At 39.7% G+C, this 21,190-nt stretch overlaps 4 protein-coding genes across 4 annotated transcripts; 3 read left to right on the top strand and 1 right to left on the bottom strand.

The window, feature by feature from the left end:
* Positions 1 to 382: 382 nt before the first annotated feature.
* Positions 383 to 10,541, top strand: Ca-Ma2d (Ca[2+] channel Muscle-specific alpha2/delta subunit). The gene is made up of 11 exons (XM_017241685.3): positions 383 to 1,162; positions 4,858 to 6,187; positions 6,250 to 6,423; positions 6,480 to 6,557; positions 6,618 to 6,994; positions 7,051 to 7,202; positions 7,268 to 7,773; positions 7,826 to 8,068; positions 8,128 to 8,221; positions 8,285 to 8,706; positions 8,773 to 10,541. The coding sequence occupies exons 1-11, from the start codon at positions 1,002 to 1,004 to the stop codon at positions 8,881 to 8,883; spliced, it is 3,648 nt and encodes a 1,215-aa protein (XP_017097174.2). The 5' UTR covers positions 383 to 1,001; the 3' UTR covers positions 8,884 to 10,541.
* A 320-nt stretch (positions 10,542 to 10,861) lies between these two features.
* twe (twine) lies at positions 10,862 to 13,191 on the top strand. The gene is made up of 2 exons (XM_017241700.3): positions 10,862 to 11,176; positions 11,240 to 13,191. Exon 2 carries the CDS (start codon positions 11,248 to 11,250, stop codon positions 12,583 to 12,585), a length of 1,338 nt encoding a protein of 445 aa, XP_017097189.3. The 5' UTR covers positions 10,862 to 11,176; positions 11,240 to 11,247; the 3' UTR covers positions 12,586 to 13,191.
* A 58-nt stretch (positions 13,192 to 13,249) lies between these two features.
* EndoGI (Endonuclease G inhibitor) lies at positions 13,250 to 14,711 on the bottom strand. The gene is made up of 2 exons (XM_017241701.3): positions 14,486 to 14,711; positions 13,250 to 14,418 (listed from the first exon to the last, which is right to left on the bottom strand). Exons 1-2 carry the CDS (start codon positions 14,549 to 14,551, stop codon positions 13,408 to 13,410), a joined length of 1,077 nt encoding a protein of 358 aa, XP_017097190.2. The 5' UTR covers positions 14,552 to 14,711; the 3' UTR covers positions 13,250 to 13,407.
* A 4,342-nt stretch (positions 14,712 to 19,053) lies between these two features.
* On the top strand, positions 19,054 to 19,175 carry LOC122321695 (uncharacterized). The gene has a single exon (XM_043212567.2). It carries the CDS (start codon positions 19,056 to 19,058, stop codon positions 19,173 to 19,175), a length of 120 nt encoding a protein of 39 aa, XP_043068502.1. The 5' UTR covers positions 19,054 to 19,055.
* The last annotated feature ends 2,015 nt before the right edge of the window (positions 19,176 to 21,190 follow it).

Genomic DNA, 21,190 nt, shown 5'->3' with positions numbered 1-21,190 from the left:
AATATTTATTTAAGCTCACACTGAAAGAGTCTCTCGATAGATACTCTTCTCGATGAAAGACTCTTAAAAAGTTTTAATAAAAAAATAAAACTAACAGAGACTTTCCTCTCTGTTGTGAATATGCGGCCTAAAGCAGACGCGGAAAATATTTAACGGATTCCCTTGTGACAAAATCAATAAGTAAAGGAAAGTTCAACCAGAACAGCTGTTTCTTCACAAAATTGTAAACAAGAAGAGACTCCAAAAATAGGACACAGAAGAGCGGCCAAAAGAGCGCCGGAAAATGTCGGAAAATGGGAGAGAGAAGAGAAAGCATTTCGCTGGCAATCCGATTGGGGAAATCCGAATGGGAACATGTTTGCCCCATTCAGTTGTTCGCAGCTCTTCATCATTGGCGGCTCGTGGCACGGAAAACGCGAAAAGCGGAAAATTTGTAGCCGCCCCGACCGCTCACACATACAACCGCAGCCCGTGACAGTGTGTTCCATATGTGTAATCACAGAACGTTCGCAGCCCCGCCGCCGCTAAGAGCAAAAGTTTATATATAGAAAATTTCAACGCAGGCATCTGAGGGAAAACTAAAATACGAAAATAAATTACGAAAATCGTGGCCACTTTTCAGAAGCGAATGAATAGATTTGGGTTTTTGGCTGGCTACGTGGCCTGCAGGCGATAAACGCCGTTATTATTATTATTACTCGCATTACGCATACGCTCCGTGTACCGAGTCTACCGTGTTTGTGTTGGTGTCAGTGCCGCAGAGAGCGAGAAGAAACGCAAAAAAAAAAAAAAAGGAAAATAAGAAGAGGAAACCCCGTCAGTGCTGCTGGCGTCGCAGTCGACGCTGCGACTCCACCCAAAATTGTATATCAATTTTGAAGGGTTTTCCGAGTGCCGTTCTTGACCAAAAACGGGGCCAAATGCTCCGATAGTTTATACAACCAATCCCCACCAGTGAGAATCGACGAAGCACAAAAAACAACAGGGAAAATGCGAGAAACATGTTTGGTTTTTGCGAAAAGTTGATGACACATTTCGCTGTCATTTTGACCGCATTTTTTCTCTCCCAGCCGATATTGTTGTTGTTGATTTGCGGGCCGCATGGCGGCTTTATCCCCTCATCCTCCACCATTTTGGCGGAGGCCTCGGCGGCGGATGAAGCGTAAGTTATCAGTCTCCCAGTCCCCCCATAGTCTGTTAGTCACTAGAATATACGCCCTAGAACTGGATGCGTCCAGTCGAAACAACTAAATTAAGGGGCGTGTTCCAATCATCCTTGTTGCCACCGTAGTCACACCACCCCCAGGCCCCCACCCACTGTGTTCGCCTCGTTGTCAACGTCGCTCGTTAATTTTTTTTAACATTTTATGCTAATTTCCTTGGCAGGCTTCACCCCCCACGTGTTTTTTTTTACGAAAAAATTCCCCAGGGTACTAAAGGGGCCTAATGGACTAGTACTCACTCATGGCTGTAATAAAATAAACACACACTTACTCATACAATGTCCATATTATACTTCTCTCATATAATAATACATATAGAATCTTTATTCTCTTAGCATTATAATAGTTTTATATACAACCCTATAAATATCCAGATAGCTTGTTTATCTTAGACCTGACTCTTTAGATTTCGATTATGTCTAAAGATTATAATTTATTAGAGATTAAGATTATGTTTAGTATTTATTATCAAGTAGACCTTTAGATAAAAGCCTAATAATCCCTTTTTTAAGGTACTCCCCTCGTCGAATCCCCATTCCCAATTTCCTATCATCACATATTGCGTGTTTTGTCTTCTGTTCCCAACATTCTTTCTACTTAATTTTGCGTCAGCATTTTCTACCTACCGTTACTCATTTCCACCATTTTCCCTTCTCGATGTCTTGGGTTCTAGCTCGAGGGTCGCGGCATTTCACATTTTTGTTTTGGGCCCCAAACGTTTCATAAAGTCACATCAAGAAATTATTAGTCTGACATTCTGACTGGGCTAGGGGATGCGAACAGGTACTACGTACGTACGGTTGGTAGAAACTCTGGCGCCTATTTAGGCTTAATGAATATTTTATTGGACATTTTGTTTGGACCGCTAAACACGCTGCCGAAAGTTGTGCAATTAATTTAAGTAAACGTGGGTCACGCGGTCGCATAATGTATGTATGTATGGTTTGCGGTATTTATTTAATTTTTCTTTAAACGGCCCATGAATAAAATATTATCAAATTGATTTTAAATAGATTTTTTCAAGAAATAAATATATGTACATATATACATATGTATATAAAGCTGCAGCTGTTTTCTATAGGGAATATCATTTGATTAAACAACAATAAAAGCGAAATGAGTCACAAATATATCCAATTAGCAATCTCTAAGGCAGAATCATAAATAATCAAATATTAAAGACCCCTAATAAAAATCTCCTAACAAAATTAGCGCAACTTAATAGCCAGAGAATGGTGGCCTGGACCGAAAATCATTCGTTCGCCTTACAAAAATAATAATAAATGGGATGTCTGAACTCGGCGCAATGCGGCATTAACAGAATATGGCCATTTAAGCCCATGGGAACAGTAATAAAAAATCAATCTAAATTGTACGAGCAAAACAATGTTGAAAATTTCGTTTGGCACAAAAACACCACAAAATGTGCACGTTTTATATTCCGGTCCGAACGAAAACACATTTTCATTGGCAGACAGATTAGATTGTAGTTGTTGTCGAACGTGGATAACAAGGGACGTCTACAACAATGACAGAAGAGATACTAAAAAGCAATGTGGCCAAATTAATTGAACAACCCCTGGATCTAAAAAAAAATAAATAAATAGAGACCCTATACAGTGGATATTGGTTACAAAAAATTTATATTATTACAAGAGTGATTATGAACTTTGTATTTCATTATTAGAAGTATTTTTAGTGTGACCAAAACAGTATATTTTTGTAAAACTAGCCAACTGACTCCTCCTCCATGTCTTAAACTATTAATTCAACCTATCACACATTATTTTTAATTATTTTCTATACAAGTAATTTTATTTACTGTAGCAACAACAAACATTTTTTCGAGCACCGACCGGGCCAAAGCACTCGAGTGGGTGGCCATCAGTGTGTGTGTGAGTGAGTGAGTGTGCCAGCGGAATAACTGTGTCAAAGGCAACGCCGGCGACAGAAGTGAAATGAAAATGGCCGAAGCAGCGCCGCCGGCGGCGTCGGCGACATCAAAAGCCACATCAAGAGCGAAAGAGAGCGAGAGATGAAATAGTGCGGTCATGCGCAGGCATCGCTTATATTAAATGTTTATAATAAATGCTGGAAACCCAAAATCTAACGCCTGCCAGGCCATCGTATTTCCCTAGGAGCTGCAATTTTAATTAGGTTCCAAAGCCATCAAATTATTCACGTGCAAAGGTCGTCTGTCAAATACTAGCAGATCAGTTGGCATAAAATTTGAAATATTGGAAGCACTTAATCAGTTCATGCTTGGGTCTTGTGATTTGATTTCGGAAATTTAATTCAGTAGGGTTTGTTGATCCCTACTGTTAACAGACATTATTTCTTGAAGAGGTTATGTCTAAAGGCTTATAAATTTTAAAATTTTGTTTAATTGTTTACTTAAATATGGGGATAACAAGAAGGGAATTTTTAAAAACTTGTTTTTGTTTTTATAAGAAAAATATACATATTTATGAGAATTGGTATTGAAAATTCCCATCCACTTTTTATAGATTTTATTTCTCATCAAAAACTAAACGTATAATGGTTTTATTTCAACATAAATTTTATAAAGAATTTCCCAATCACACCGTATTTTTAGTAGTTTTATTAGCCCTGTTTAAAGATACATGTATAACCTTTTAATATACAGTACAAGTATTGAACAACTTTTAAGATTTTCCCATTAAAACCAGTTGTTTATTTGAAAATTTTAAGACATTTTAAACAAAAATTTAGTGTACATAGTAAATTTAATTTTATGTATCGGTAGTAAATTAAGTTTATATATTCGTAAGTTACTAAGTTGTAATTAGTTAGTAATTACTATTACTATTACTAAAATATTAAGTATAATAATAAAATAAATTACCTATTTATAAACTTGTACTAATTTGTTGCATGAAAATCATGTATACCTGAGGCTTAACTTTATTAACCAAGTTAGTAAAAAGTTCTCTAAAAACTTTTCCAAATCGTTCTTAACTTATTAAATTCTAATCGCTCCCATTAACTAATCAAATCACACGACGGCACGCTATAAGCTAAGAGAGGACTAACTTAAGAGTCCAAACGACAAATAGGAAAATTTTAATATAAAAGAGAGGAAAACTGCGCACGCAGGCACTTGTTGATTTCTCTCGACCAGCTGTTTGTGGTGAGACGCTGGCGTCACTGGCCATAGGACGACATTGTCCCCTCGCCCAGGTGCGAACACACCTTTATCGTTAACCCCTGCACGCCTCTGGCAAACATATGCGATAATTGAATTAGTGGAGCTCGGACAGGTGGTTGACACTTCGCAGGAGCAATTGTGGCGACAACAAAGAGTTGATTACTCGTGTCTTTCAGAGACAGAAATTGTTTGACAAAATCTGGGATTTTATTTGATTGAAAATTTACTAAAGAAATAATTGAATTTAAAGAAATTATAAAGCTCTATTCCCTTTATCCTTTATATATTAATCCATGAAAGTAATATTTTCCAACGTTGCGTATACGTAATATTTTAACAAATGCTAGTTTCTAGACTAGGCGTATACTTAATATTCATTGAACACCACTGCGTATACTTAATATTGTTGATTAATTATTATTCTTTATATACTAAATAATCAAAATTTTCCTCTTATTTTTCCAGCGTTGGAAAATGGGCCACCAAATTTGGCGACGAGCTGTTCCTGCTGGCCCAGAAGATCACCAAGTCGCAGGAAATCAAGGAGAAGTACAAGGAATACAATGCCCGTGTCGAGCTGAAGAACGGAACCGAGCTGATCCAATCCATCACCGATAATGTGGGCAGGATGCTGGCCCGTAAGATGGACGCGGTGCGGTGCATCCAGGAGCGGGCGGAGAGTGTGAACGAGAACTTCGAGTTCAACCGTACGTGGGCGGAAACAAACTTCACGTACATCTCCAGCAAGTACTCGACCTTTAATGGCAACAGTTCCGAAGAGCTGCAGCCGAACGAGGCCGAATACGAGTATATGTACCGGAAGATGGACCTGAACCAGGACACGCACTTCTACAACACACCGGTGGATACGGAGCACAGCTCGGTGCATGTGCCCTCGAATGTCTGGGACCGATCGGAGCGGGTGCTAAAGACGATACAGTGGTCAGAGCAGTTGGACGAAGTGTTTCGCCAAAACTACCAATCCGATCCGGCTCTATCCTGGCAGTACTTCGGTTCGGATACGGGCATTCTGCGACACTACCCGGCAGCCCAGTGGACGGATTCAAGGGCGAACAGGCAGGATGCCGACACCTACGATTGCCGCAAGAGATCCTGGTACATTGAGACGGCCACCTGCTCCAAGGACATTGTCATTCTGTTGGATCATTCTGGTTCGATGACGGGATTCCGCCATCACGTGGCCAAGTTCACCATCCGAAGCATACTGGACACCTTTTCGAACAACGATTTCTTTACCATTTTTCGCTACGCGGCGGATGTGGAGGACATCATACCCTGCTTCAATGGAGCCCTCGTCCAGGCGACACCCGAGAACATTGAGGTCTTTAACGAGGCAATCGAACATCTCGATGATCCCGAAGGATACGCCAACCTCACCCTGGCCTACGACAAGGCCTTCCGCCTGCTCCGGACCTACTACGACAGTCGGCACTGCAACACTAGCTCCACCTGCAACCAGGCCATCATGTTGGTCACCGACGGTGTGGCCGGGAATACCACCGAAGTTTTTCAGAAATACAACTGGGGCAACGGCGAGAACGGCACATCAGAGATGAACGTCCGCGTCTTCACTTACCTGCTGGGCAAGGAGGTGACCAAGGTCCGCGAGATCCAATGGATGGCCTGCCTCAACAGAGGTTATTACTCCCACGTCCAAACCCTCGACGAGGTACATGAGGAGGTGCTCAAGTATGTCGATGTGATTGCTACGCCCCTGGTTTTGCAAAACGACAAGCATCCGCCCACCTGGACACACGCCTTTACAGACAAGACGGTGGGTTTTTATATATTTTTTTAAAATTATATTTTTAATAAATTAATTTTAAATATTTTCAGTATGATCCTAAGGAAACTGATACGAAACCCCGCCTTATGATAGCCGTGGGCGTGCCCGCTTTTGATCGATTCTATCGCCACGAGAACAGCACGAACCGGAGGGCACGTCTGTTGGGAGTGGCTGGAACAGATGTGCCCGTGGAAGATATAGACAAGCTGACATTGCCCTACAAGGTTGGAGTTCTATCTGGAGAAGATTAAAAACAGTAACATCTATTAATATTTTATAGCTGGGCGTCAATGGCTACTCTTTTGTGGTGTCCAACAATGGCTATGTTCTTCTCCATCCTGACCTGCGGCCCCGTGGAGTAAGTTTTCTTGATCTATTTTAGTTCCTCTCTAAAAGTTTCTCTCTATAACTCAACCAGGAAAATGGAGTCATCAATCCAAACTATAACAGCATTGACTTTACGGAAGTGGAGCATCTCTTTGAAGACCAGAGTCCTCGCGAGCCTGGAGACTCCATTCTGATGATTCGCAACGCAATGGTGCGGCATGAGAGTCAAGAATTCAAGGATATCTCTGTGAAGTTTCACTACGACAAGATGCGCCGTGTATCTGAGGAGAAGCAGGACTACTTCTTCGCCCCCCTGCCCAATACTCCGTTTACCTTGGGTATTACGATGCCCAGTGAATATGGCAAGACCTGGATAAAGGTGGGTGAGGAGGTCCTCAAGAACAAGCACATGAAGGTCAATATATCGGATTTCTTCGTGGGCGAAAACTGGAAAGTTCATCCCGATTGGTAAGTAATACATCTCCCTTTTAATTTAGATATATTTTTTATAATTTATAATTCAGGGTCTACTGCAAATATCACTATCTGGAAGGGCATGAGTTCAACAATTCCGAGGCAGAGTTGCGTGCGTTCCTGGGCAAGATGGTCAAAAGCGATTGGAAATGGTCCGAGCAGTACGACGAGGACGAATCTGATAGGAATGGAAACATTGATTGTAAGTATTTCTTTTCTCACAATTTTTTTTATAAAATTATATTTAATTCTCCCCATTTTTTGCAGTGAACTGTGGTCGCAAGACTCTCAATGACGACGCCTACTACTGCAACAAGGAGCTGGTTCAACTGCTCATTTTCGACGCCAAGGTGACCAATTCCAGCTACGGCGAGTGGCGGTTCGAAAACGAGGAGGAGAAGAGGCTAATCCAGCGCTTTGGTGCCGATCTTCGGTTTGTGGCCACCATGAGTGGCCTCACCCGCTGGCAGTTCATCTTCGGGGAGGTGGAAGTGGAAACGGACAGGGAGTTCGGTGACTATCACAAGACGGCCATCGATGAGACCTGGTACAAGAGCGCCATCCTGCAGCATCACGAGGATCGCACTGAGAGCTTTGTGTACTCGGTGAAGTACTACGACGATCCCATGGAGAACAGCGAGCTGAAGGTCACCGCCTCCCATGCGATTTTCCCGCGAGACGGTGGCAAGGAGGCGCCCGCCTGTGTGGTAGGCTTCCAATTCTCACACGCCCTCATGTGGGAGCAGTTCTTCGCCATTACCTCTGTGGATCATGTAAGTAAAGGTATCTGTCTCCTTGGGATTTTATTTAGAAATTTCTTCTTAGTGTGATGGCTGCATGCCCATCTGCACAAATGATGATGTGGACTGTGTGGTCATAGACAATAACGCGTACATCGTAGTTGGCCAAAACATCAACACCACTGGCAAGTTTTTCGGTGAGTTCCACGGCGATGTGATGGCTGCGATGGTGGAGAGGGGCATCTTCCTGAGCATCGAGGTCTACGACTATCAGTCCCAGTGCAAGGAGGAGCCAGTAACAAATAGCGAAGGTCATGGACTGCTTCATGTGGGTGTCTATATTATTATTTAATGAAGGATCTTATAATATCCTTTTGATAATTGCAGCCCCTTCGTTTATTAAGCTTAGGCTGGAGATGGGTTGTGGCCCAGATCTTCTTCCAATATCAAAGAGTTCAGTGGTGGGTGGATGGTGCTCCATGTAAGTCTCATCTAATAATAATCTCTCAAAAAGAAATGTTTAGTTAACATTATTTTATTATAGTTATGGAATACACTGACGAAATAGAGGATGAATACGTTGCTGTGGGTGATGGCGGCAAGGCCTCGGCATCCAAGCCCAAAAGTGATGATGACGACGAGGACGCCCTATTCGATGAACCCGAACCAGATCCGGTTTACAAGCCCTGCGACATGCGCCGCACACTGTACGTCCTGCAGCCCAACTCCCTGGTGAGCATCAATGACCAAGTAGAGGCGCCATCGACGAGGCCTTTCTTCGTCAAGAAGATACCCAACTCGAACCTGGTGCTGGTGGTGGTCAATGTCCTGATGCCTTCGCGCAGTGTCCGCCTGACCACGGAGCCCCAGCGCATGAACTATCAGACTAACTTCCCCTGTTACAAGCTCAACATGAGTTTCTACGAACGGCGACGCATCGAAGAGTGCTATACAATGCACGATGAAGTAAGTATCAATTTAAAAATTATTTTTAAAATATTATATAATTATTTTCTTATATCCGAATAACAGGAGGAACTGTACACCTATTGCGGCAAAGCCTCGCGGCTGGGTTTGACGCTTCAGCTACTGCCGCTGACCATGATTTTGATGTTTTACTTGACGCGCTGCTTTATGCGTTAGAGGATATATACACACAACTACTTATATATTTTACAACTACTATATGCGACTACGATCGGTTTGTTGTTTATACTAGATGAATATATATTTTATTTTGTTTTCTAGAGATTCTGAACTATGCCGTAGTCCAAAATATATGTCGAATGTTTAACAACTACGCTAAAAACAAACAAAAAAACAGGCACAATCTTCGGAACTAAAAACCACTTTTAGCAACAAAAACTTCAACTCTTAGACTTAAAACCGCGCCAAAAAAAAACTTAAGGAAACTGGTCTTACTTTATTTTAAAAAATAAATAAAAAAAGATGTAGAAATGTTGATGGATGCTGCTTCTGAAGATGGCGACTTGAAGACCAATGAAACCCTTTTAAACTAATGAGTTTCCCCAGCCGCTCCATCAATAGTCAGTTTCATAGTGAATTAACGAAAGATAAGTTTTTATATTTGTACCTACCTAATGCCTATAGCTAAAAAAAACCCACATTTTATTGAATATTTTGATAGTTTAATATGGTAAAACCAATGCCAAATATTAAAAAAAAAGGAAAGATAAAATAGTAAAATATAGCAAAAATAATTCGAATGACAATTATTTTTGTAATTTTATAAAACTTAGTTGAGTTTTTACAACAACAATGACTTATAAATTTGATAGTAGGAGTAAAACGATGACAACAACAACAAAGCACACAGACAGACGCACTTATATTATGAATATTTCGTCCTTTGTCCCAATTGAAAATATGGATAAATTAAACCATTTGTTAAATTTTGTGTACAATTGTTCACATATGTATACACAGCTCGTTTTGTATAAAACTAATATAAAATGTTGAATGTTTATATAGCAAAGAAAAAAGTGTTTCCTCCGTTGTTTTGTAATTTGTAAAAAATTGTACGGTTTTTTAATGGAAAACACCTTTAAAACGCAACAGAAGTTTAAGAAACCACAACTATAGGACCACCTGTAAAGTATGCAATACTTTTTGAGTTTTTAGTTCAAATCCCGCCTAGTACATTTAGTTAAAGCTCCTTTCTTAGCCTTACTCTTAGTCGGAAAACTTTAGCAAGATTTACACGACGATGAGACGGAAAAACTAAAAACATAATAAATACCAAACCTAAATGCCTTTGTATCGTATTTCGAATGTGGAAACAATTTATGAACTTTATGAATTTATGCATAGAAACAAAGAAAAAAAAACAAAAAACATAATATTATGAATGATGAAGACAATTTAAATTAAGATTATTTTCAAGGAAATGAAATCAAAATGAGGACGGCGTGTTTATGCTGAGCTAGGAAGAATGGAAAATTGAAATGAAAACAGTTAACTATTAAATGTAATTTTTTAAACAAACTGAATTACTAATATAATATTTATTTTTTGGAGTGTTTAAACGTTGTAAAATGTAACAAAAAAAAACAAAAAACGGAAATATTATGAAATTTAATCTAGTCATAATGGTATACGTGGATTCTCTGCAATTTCATCGTCCATATGAGTTTCTAACTCCTTTCTAATCAAACTTGTTTCAATTTCGACACGTATACACATTATAAAAAAATGTCCACTACAAATTAAAAGAAAAATGAAAACTATAACCATTTTAAATTTCCTTAGCCAAATAAATGATCTAACCGTCGAGTAATAAATGGGCACATTTTTCATTTGGGAGAGGGAATATACTATTTAAATACTAGATACCATTTAATGATGGTGGCACGCACACCAACATACTTCGATCCATACCACCATTTTTGATCGAAAATTCAAAATGGCTTCCGCCGGTGTTATCGAACTTGAAGCGATAAATCCATAAATTAGTGTGGCCGGTCAGTGAGAAAGAATATCACTAAAGAGATGGCACCATTTTTTTTTTAATTCAAAAAACCTAAACTTTAATTTATTATTTAAAAATTTATGTATTATGACAAAAGGAAAATCTTTTAATTTTCAAACTCAATCTTCTATAAACGTTCACATTTCTGACAAACAATATTAAAAAAAAATGAAAAAATCTCAAAAGTGATAACAGATTCAAACAATAGATTTCCACCTCGATCAGGGGCGACTTCGGTGTGGTGAGTTCGCCTCCGAGTGGTGAGGTTCTGCGGCTCCAATGCGCTAGAACGTGATGGAGGAAGGAAGACAATAGGCGGGAATAGAAAAACCGCGAAAAGCAATACTCGGAAAAGCCAACCGAAATCACAAGTTGTACAAATTGGCTGCGGATTCGATAGTGAAAACCTTTATTGCCATTGATAATTAGGGGCGCAAACCAACCCAAGTGAGTGAGACGGAGGAAACCGGCTGGCTTTCTGCCTTTACAGCTGATTACAAACTTTTCCAGCTGCCGCCATGGCCAGCAAGCGGCTGATGCTCGAAGAGGAGGAAGAAGAAGATTTGTGCGGTTCCGAGAATGACGAGCAGCTCCAGGAAAATCCATCGGCCAAGCGCCACAAAAGCGGAGCCCTGGAGACTCTGATGCATCGCCTACTTAAACGTCAAATTCCGGCCGCCGGATCTGGGTGCAACACAATCCTTTCGCCCATTACCGAGCTCTCGCAGAACATGCGGTGTACAACCTTGGAGCCAGGAGGCGGAGCAACGCCCAAATCCACTCAGCGTAGCTCCAAGACCCTCAGCCACTTCAACAGTGTATCGTCCAGGACGCTGAGCAGTTTCGACAGCGTGTCCTCCAGCTACGATTCGGGAAACTCACTGGACGACGAGTACATGGCAATGTTCGAGCTGGAAGCCGAAGAGGATCCAAAGCTGGGGCTGCCCGGGGACCTGGAGCTGCTCATCAGTGGGCAACTAAAGACCTATCAGTTGCCCGACGCCGAGGAGCCTTCAAAACGGTCCGTACGTCGCTGCCTGAGCATGTACCCATGTGACCAGCAGCGCCAGGCTGAAGGAAAGGAGGAGTATCCCAGCACAGAGCACCTGGGCCACAAATCCCCGGGGCGGAAGCTGCAAAGAAAAACGCTCTCCATGAACGATGCCGAAATAATGACTGCCTTGGGCGACGAACCCGAGTTGATTGGAGATCTCAGCCGGCCGTGTGCCCTACCGTGCTTGCTCTCCGGCACACGACACCGCGACCTAAAGACGATATCGAGTGACACCCTGGCCCGTCTGATGCAGGGTGATTTTGCCGAGCAGCTGGGCAGCAAGGGAGGCTACCAGATCATCGACTGCCGTTATCCGTATGAATACCTGGGCGGTCATATACGCGGAGCCATGAACCTCTATACCCGAGGACAGATCCAGGATGCCTTTCCCAGCTTCGCCGAGCAGCTGCAGCGAACCGAAGAGCGTCGCATCTTTGTTTTCCACTGCGAGTTCTCCTCGGAGCGCGGACCTAAGCTATTGCGCTTCCTCCGGAGCAACGACCGCAGCCTGCACGCCCACAACTACCCGACTCTGGACTACCCGGAGTTGTATCTACTCCACAATGGCTATAAGGAGTTCTTTGGGCTGCATGCCGAGCTCTGCGAACCGGAGGGCTATGTGCCAATGCTGGCACCTGACCACAACGAGGAGTTCCGCTACTTCCGGGCCAAGACCAAGTCCTGGCAGTGCGGCGAAGGCGAGGGCGGTGACAGTGGCATCGGTGGGGGCGGTGGAGGCGGTGGAGGCGGTGGCTCCCGCACACTGAAAAAGTCGCGCTCTCGCCTGGTCTACGCCGAGTGATGGAATCCAATCTCCAAAAGAAAACCAAATACTTATCTAGGACGCAAATTTTTAGTTTCGTTCCGTTGCGTTGTCCAAAGTGTTATAGTCCTTTAGATTTAATCTATGTTGTATTCCGTACTTCAGTTATTAGTTCAGCGTTCAGTGGAAAGGATAGGGAAAGTCTAAGCAATGGGAACAGAAACGGAAAATGAAAGTTGTTCTCTAGTCAGTGAAAGTTAAAATTTCGAAATTTCATCTAGTTTGTATTTTTTGTGTTTCTGGCATTTTTTTTTTTTGGTTAAGTTAACAAAGTTATTCATATTTAATTTAAATTAATAAAAAAAAACAACAAATTTATAAAAATATTTAAACAATAAGTTAAAAAAAAAAAGGAAACCTCAACAAGAAGTCATTTAAGTTTAATTATCTCACCAAGTAGAAAGGTAAGATTGATTTAAGAATTAAGTTTAATTTTAGGAAAAAGACTTGAAGATTTGTGATTAATCCATTACCAATTATAAAATACTCTAAATATATTATATATTTTTAATTTCACAAAATTACTCTGAATAACATAAACAGTATATATTATATTTTAAAGAATTAATAAAAATTTAAACAATATTTGAGCATTTAAACAATACCTGTTAAGGACCCCCAGCAGTAAATAAAAGAAGAGCTATTTAGAGAATCCACTCTTAAAACATTTTATTCTCAAAAGTTTCTATAAGTCTATAATTCGAGATACAAAAAGGTTAAATTCAAAAAGCCTTAAAATAATACTGAATAACAAAAAAATTAATGAACATTTTTAGAAAACCAAAAACAAGAAATCAAATCTTAATCCTCGGAAGCTGCTTCGAAGGGCGCCTTGCAGCCAGCCTTTTCATAAAAGTCCAGTGGCAGGGGATCCTCATGGTCAAAGTAATCCGAATCGCGGGAACAACACGGTCCCAGCTCTAGCTTGACCATCTTCTCCCGCCAGAAATCCAACAGCTCCCGCTTGAGAACTTCATCCCGAAGCGTCACAATCCATTCATTAAAGCCCCACGGGCTGTAGAATCCCGCATCGCCCTTGTACTCTTGCAGGAGCTCCGCCGCCTTGTCCTGATCCTCCTTCGAGGGTGTGCCGTCGAACAGTAGCTTCCAGATGATGTCCCTGGCGGCCGTAGCCACCTTATCTACACTGGCTTTGTGCACCTCGTCCGGCACGATGATGTTGACCAGCACAAATCGTTTCATTAAGGTGCGGTATTCCTCGAGAGGATTTTCCTTGGTCAGCACGGCTTCAAACTGTCCGGTTAGAGCTGCCGTTTCGTCCGGAGTACGCTCTCCGGGTGTGGTGGGCTCCTGAGACGCGGGCTCCAGTGAAGCTTGATGTTGCAGGGCCGCACGCACCTTAAGGCTAGCCGCGAACGGGGCAGAGCACCCGGCGTGAGCGTAGAACTCTAGCGGTGGCTCATCATCGCCGTCAAATAGATCACAGTCCCGAGACCAACATGGTCCCAGCTGGTTCTTGACAATGGATTCACGCCAGAAACCGAGGAGCTCCCTCTTGAGAATCTCATCCCGCAGCTTCACAATCCACTCGTTGTAGGGCCAGGGCTCGTAGAAGCAGGCATCACTGCGGTACTGTTCCAATAGATCTGCCGCCTTCTTCTGCCGTGACTCATCCGCAGCCGTTGCATCGTCGAAGAGCAGCTGCCAAACGGCTTCCCGAGCAGCTGCAGCGGTGCGTTGGAAATTCCCTTTGGTGACATCATCATCGACTATTTCGTCGACCTGAACTCGCGTCTCGATCAACTTCTGATAATCTTTAACTGGATCAGCTAGGCCGATGGTGAAGTCATTCTGTCAAACATTCCAATCGTTATTATTGTTTACTAATAATGAAAGAATGTTAGTTTTATAAAAATACCTGTGCATCCTCTGCTGAAGCGGCCATAGTTTCTCCAGGAGTGTCCTGTGCTTTTCTCTTGGGCATTAGCTAGGGTATTATGAAAAGGTTACTTTGTTTTTTAAAATTTTAAGGTATTTTAATTGTGATGAGTTGATGAGTCTTGTTTTGGTCGGCGTTTAATACGAAAACCTATTAAATGAGTCATCATCGAGTAATTGTATAGATCACCATTATATCAGTGTGACCACACTTAAGAGAACAAAATTTAATTTCAATATTTAAAAATATATAACAATATATAATTTTTTTTGTACTCCATAAAGATAATTTAATAACATTTTTAAGATATGTTTAATTTGTTATGAAAACTTTTTTAATAAACACGTTTGATTTTTAGATAAAATGAGCAGTATAAATGACTGTAAATAAATTTTTTTATTTTGATTATTTTATTTATTACTTTTGTTTATTTTTTTTCTATTACTAAGTCGATAATATATAGATTTCACTATTTTGTTTTTGTGATAAGTTCCCCCCTAATCCTTCAGTGTTTCCACACCAAATTCAAATTCGAAATGCCCATCAAGAGCTTTGGTATTTTGTGGCTAACCAAATACAGCCACACTTGGCACAGATTTTTCGGGACAATTGTTAGCAGGTCGCTGAATGTTCTTCGATTAAACCTTGACATCTAGGAAATCTGTATTAATTGTGTAATTACGGCGTCGTTTTAAAAGCATATCTTATTCGCGTGCGCCCATAAAACAGCTCCTCGAGCCAGATCCATTGATATCCGCTCGTCTGCTGCGTTTTGCCTGTGTGTGTGCTTGTGCTTGTGAGTGTGTGTGACAAAGAAGTTTTGAGGTTAAGCAGTCGCTCACGGCAGACACGAATATAGCGTTAATGTCGCCCAAAACCAATCAATTGCATATAATATTCAGCATAAAACACTATTAACACAAAGGACAAGTGTCAGGTAGAAGGAGAGGCAGGACGACGTCTGGTTGAACAGTCGGTGGAATTGTGCATTCGTGGAAATTCATAGTGTCTGTGAGAGAGTATCTCGGTGACTATAACTGTGACTGTGTCGGTGTCTGTGTCTGTGCACGAAAGGCAACGAAAAAGCTTCAAAAGTTATACTCAAATGTGTATGGCAATTGTGGTAAGTGAATGTGAATGTGGGGTCTGGGTCTGGGTGTGGGTTATGGTTGTGGGTGTTGGCAGCAAAATAAAAAAAAAACCACAAGACTTTCAATTCAAAATCCAGTTACTGATAATCGGGAATCGGTGGAATTTTTGGCCAACTTTTCTATAAGGAATATATGTATAATGGCTAGGTTAATACCGCCTATTACCAGAAAATTCCAACCAAAAAAAATAAAATTGATGAATTTTTTACTTTCGTTGGCCCAGTTACCTGGTTAGGTCAGAGTTCACTAATTGCCTATGAAATGTCAGTAGCAGCTGACCCAGTTTATCAGTCCAAAGTGGAACTAGGACAGGCCACTAGGAACTGCGTTTTTGGCCCAGAAAATGCTCTACAAATTGTGATGATTTTTTTTTTGCTTTTGACCGTCACGTAGTCTAAAAGATATATCTTATCTGTTGGAAGAGACAGATTTATCTAAAAACCATACCACAGAGAGAGTGCTATTTGAAAGCAACATCAGTTTCCATTTCATCCAAAGCTGAAGAGGATGCATACAAATTTTGGTAAAAAATCAAAAAAAAATCATTATCTTTAAAATATTCCAGGTATCTCTACCTCTGATATGCTTTATCTCTCCAACTCTGTCATGGTCAGATACTTGAACTTTTATCTATATGGCAGTGTATACTATTAGATTTAATTTAAAGATAAAGCATATAATTGCGTCAATTGGAGTATCCATTTTGGAAAGTATTTATTTTAAATCCCAGCCCTTATCTTAACCCCTCTCTTAACCTTTTCTCATAAAAGCCCCTTGTCCTTGAAAAAGTTCAATGATTTTGCAAACAAAACACACTCACACTGTCTGGGTGGTTCTCTTATAATGCCTGTTTGTTTATTTTTAATAAAAATCGAGAGAGATATATAGAGATTTTATATGAAAGTAATATTACTTTGAGAGATAATTAAAGGAAATATTGAAATATTAATAAATAAAATAGGAATATTCCTTAGTATATTTCTCCTTTTAATAAAATTCCTTTTATTTATAGATCTTTTCTATATGTACATATGTTTATTTTGAAGAAATTTTCCATCTATTTCCATTTATTTTTTACTGTACATTAGTTTGTATGCAATAATTGCCTTTTTCTGGGCTTATCTGCTTTCAGCCAGTTTCTCAGGCCAATGTGTGCCATATTCCCTCTTCAGAAGAAAGCCCCAATGAAGAAGAACGTCTTTTTTAAACTGTCTTCAATTAGTTGCGAGGTCATTTGGATTTATTGAAATTTATTAGAGTTCAATTAATGGCTCCCTTTTATAAATCAACTTCCCTGCTTATACTTATATATATGGTTATATATATGTATATATCTGCTGTCACGTTTTGGCAGCTTGTGTGCAGAATGTTCACCAATACTTGTCATTTCTAAAAATATACTGAAAACAAACAACAAAACATGCAATACGATTTACAAACGTCAGTGAGGGGCCGTGGGCCGATAGGGGGATGGCCCAACCACCCAACCACCCTACCACCCACCGCCCAACCACCAATAGATTCTATATTTAGGTTCGATAAATGCTGGCAGGCTTGTCCTCAATAGTTTTGGTGGAAAACCAACTCAAAATAATAAGCTAGTCTTTTCTCTTAGCCTTGAAAGACATGCAACCGAGTTATAGAGTAATATTTTAATAATTGCAATAACAAGATTTTTTTTTTTATTATCAAAACAAACAACGTCAGCAGCTCTCACTCCCCCAACCCCCTCCTCGACTGGATGACGCATAAGAAACCCAACAGCGTCATGAAAAAAATTCAACCACTTGGCAACTAAAAACACGGATATATTCTAGCTTCCTGTGGAAGCTTCCTCCATTTCCGGCTCATCTCCATTATGGTGAAATGACTGCAGGACGAAAAGGACATTTAAAAATCAATAATTCGCAGACTTGGAGGAGGTTTTCTAACAATTCCCCATTTGTTTAGTCTCTCTAATCGTATATACATATGTATATATTTTTTTTAATTTCTTGTTTATTAAAGCCCTTGTCTGGGTTATGTCTGGGATATGTGGTCTGTTCAGCACTTTCTTAGCTTTCTTTGTTGACACCTGTGGCCACGAGCCTAGTCGAATTTCAGTTCCCCAGATTACATTTCTTGAAATTCCCAGCCACGTGGGATTGGAATTGGAGAATGGCAGTACCTTGAACTCTGTCTGGGTTCTCGAGTGGAGGAGAGTGTTCTTCCCTTATGGTTCCCTTTCTTCCTGCTGGAGTTCTTTGTTTCTGAGAGGTCCTTTTGTCTGGTCCTTGTCTCAAAAAAAAAGGAGTCCAATCAACTTTACCCTTAGAAGTACTCCTCCAGCTGCTGGGTTATAATATTTTTAATATAATAATATAGTAGAGTTATAATAATACCCTTTTAAGATCAAGATATGATCGATTATATAGATATAGATATTATTCATGGAAATAAAACCTCCTCTTAAGATAACTACTGATTAGATAAAGAAAAAGGCAACTAAACCAAGTTTCAAGTGCTTATATACTTATCAGACTTTTTAAAAAAGTATACTATTATTATGTTATATAGTATAAACTATAAACTATAGCTATGCACATACATTAATTGTGGTATTGGTTGGAAGTGGTTTCAACTGGTTGAATTATTGTATTTTTCAGATAAGGTTACCAACTTAAGTTACAGCTAGCCTTGATTAGCATATACATATAGTATATATTAAGCTTTGTTTATTTTCATTAAATAAACCCTGACCTTGAAGAGTTACTCAAACTAAGAATTATAAACTTTTTTTCATTTGAAACAATTATTTTATCCCCTTTTTGGATCAAAGCTGATAACAAAGAGCTTGTTTGATGCCATTTTGTTTATTTAAAATATTTATTTAATGTTTGTATGTATTTTTATATAATATATAAACAATATATGTATATAGTTTACACGGCAGACACTTTAAAGAGCTTTAAATATGCAGCAGACTGTAAAATGATGATTGTGGGTGGTGAGGAGGAGCTGCGAGGGAGGAATTTGCGTCATACAGAGAGAGAAAAATAAAATTATAAAAATATATAAAATAATTAAAATAAAATACAAGAAAATCTTAAAAATTAAAATATTTTTAATAACAATTTTTTATTTTTTTAAATTAAATTTTAAATAAAACTAAGTAAACCCTTGTCTGTGTAGCTACTCAGGCAAGTGTCATGACACTCTCCGGCAGTTCGTCACCGGCCCACCGCTCTACATTTCTCTCCCTCTCTCTCTGCCAAGCTCGCTCTCTCTTGCTTTTGGCAGTAAGTTTCCACCTTGTTGGGGCTTTAGCTTTCTCCCAATTTCTCCTACAGGTCGCCACTGAGAGAGCCCCGTACATATGACAGAGTATAGTGACTTTAATAGCCAGTCGATAGCAAAACATGAGAGAGGGCTCATCGCGCAACAGTTCGAATCTTAGTGTGATAATCGATCAGCGCTTGAGAATCGACACCTGTCGGTATTTAATCGAGATCCTGTCGCGTCGCATAACCGGCGATTAACGGTCGATTGATCCTCCCTCCCCCAATTTGAGTGAAAAAAACTCTCCAATTGAGAGAGAAGAGAGAGAGAGTGATTGTGGCATATTCTGAGAGCGGGTGGTGGTGATGAGTGGTCCATTTTCAGTCGCGATCATAACATGAGACAGAGCTCATCGAGGAAGAGCCTTCTTCGGATCGATAACTAATCTAGATCTTATCACCTCCAACCACAAGCCGTTTTTGTAAAATCGTGTCAGTGTTGATACTATATATTTGCGGGTTGAAAAGTATATAGCTGGTGTATAGCTAGCGTATTTATTTTTCGCATTTGTGTGAAAATTCAATTTCGCCAAGACGCAAAACACAAAAAAATACATTGCATAAGTCAGAAGCTAAAAGCCGTCAGCGAAATAGCATCAACAAAAACTGTGTGTGTCATGAGGTAAACAGACTCTGTGAAAACATTCATATGACTTATCTAGTATGTACTAGTAGTCTATTTAGTATATAGATCTCTCTATAGTGAAACTTTCAAGTTAGTCTAGCACTCTTTTCCTAATTTTTTACACGCGCCCGGCATAGTTCCTTACCGGCTAGTTGTCTACCTTTGTGTTTCAGACAAACAATGCAAAAATAAACACCTCCAGTGGCTATAAAAAGTCCAACTCATATCGCTCTCTTTTTTAGATATTTCTATATCTTATAGATATATCTGTATCTTTCGTATGGTGTGCGTGGGAATACATATATTATACAATCATTGTTCTGGTTCGTTTTTATTTGTAGACACGTATGAATATGAATATGCTTTTGTTTTTTTTTTAATGGCCAGAAACAAGCAAAATTAAAATAATGTAAATCTTGGAAATGAGTTCCCCCCCTCTCCAACAGCCTTTGGGGAAAATATTTTAAATGCTTCCGTTCCGTAAAAGTTGGGGACGACCCACTTATCGGGCATCTATAGATTTTAAAATATTCTTTTGAAATGTTTCTTCAAGACAAAGGAAATGGGATGTATTTTTGAGATTTTCTTTTTATTTTAGTTACTTTATTTTAATAGATATTTTATTTTTTATCTTTACAGCTGGCTAGACCTGTTCCCACATCTATGGAGTTTCATCTAGACAGTGCAGAATACTGCCAGGCACAGCACAAATAAAAAGTAAGTTTTAGTCTCTAAAAAGATGACCATTTTCCGCGTTTCATTTTTAATTAATTGGCTTGCGAGGGCGTTAGTGGGTGGTTGGTTTCTCTAAAGGTCACCTGACTTACACACAATGGAAGTATAAGCTCGGTGACCTTTCTGGCCTTTCAGGCCACTGAAACAGTGAAGCGTGTCTGAACGAAAATTGCAAAATTCTCAATTATTTTATTGCGTGTAATTGAGCTAAATTGTTATTTAGTTTCCACCCGAATTGTCATCAATTAAGTGAACAATGCGAGAACCCTTCATACAAAGAAGCCCATACCGATTAGAACCAGATTTTTCCAAGCCGAGACTAACTTTGGATTTCATTCCATTGCAGGTAATTGATCCTCAAACAAGGCGGTGGAAAGCCAAAGGTCGCCTCTTCGGACGTCGGAGCATTAAAAGCTTAAGGATCAGGAGCTGGAAAACAAAAGATCTAGCAGATCATATCACAGAAAGGATAAACATTAAATTCTAGCATCGAACTTGAAGAAGAAGCTACTTGATTGTAACATTTTCTACACCCCCCCGGGAATCATTTTGATTAGATTGTGACACTTAACAGGGAATACTACTATTGTGTGTGTGTTTACGTCAAAGAAAACAAATCAATTTTCTTTGTGATAGAAGAAAAAATCCAAAATTGTACTTAATTAATTAAAGGATAATTTTTGACTTAAGTAACTCTATAGAATTCTGTCTTGATGTAAATCCATTAAGTTAACGATAAGAGAGCGACTTTATTATATTTTTGTACGAAACGAAAATTTTAATTGTGAGCCACCACGAAATCGTGAATTTTTAAAATTAGAAATCAAACTACTTCCTAAAAAACTAACTTATTTTA

This window comes from Drosophila bipectinata, chromosome 2L, assembly GCF_030179905.1.
Source record: "Drosophila bipectinata strain 14024-0381.07 chromosome 2L, DbipHiC1v2, whole genome shotgun sequence".
Lineage (NCBI taxonomy): Eukaryota > Metazoa > Arthropoda > Insecta > Diptera > Drosophilidae > Drosophila > Drosophila bipectinata.
Note: the sequence above shows the minus strand (reverse complement) of the source record. Positions and strands in the feature narration are given on the sequence as shown.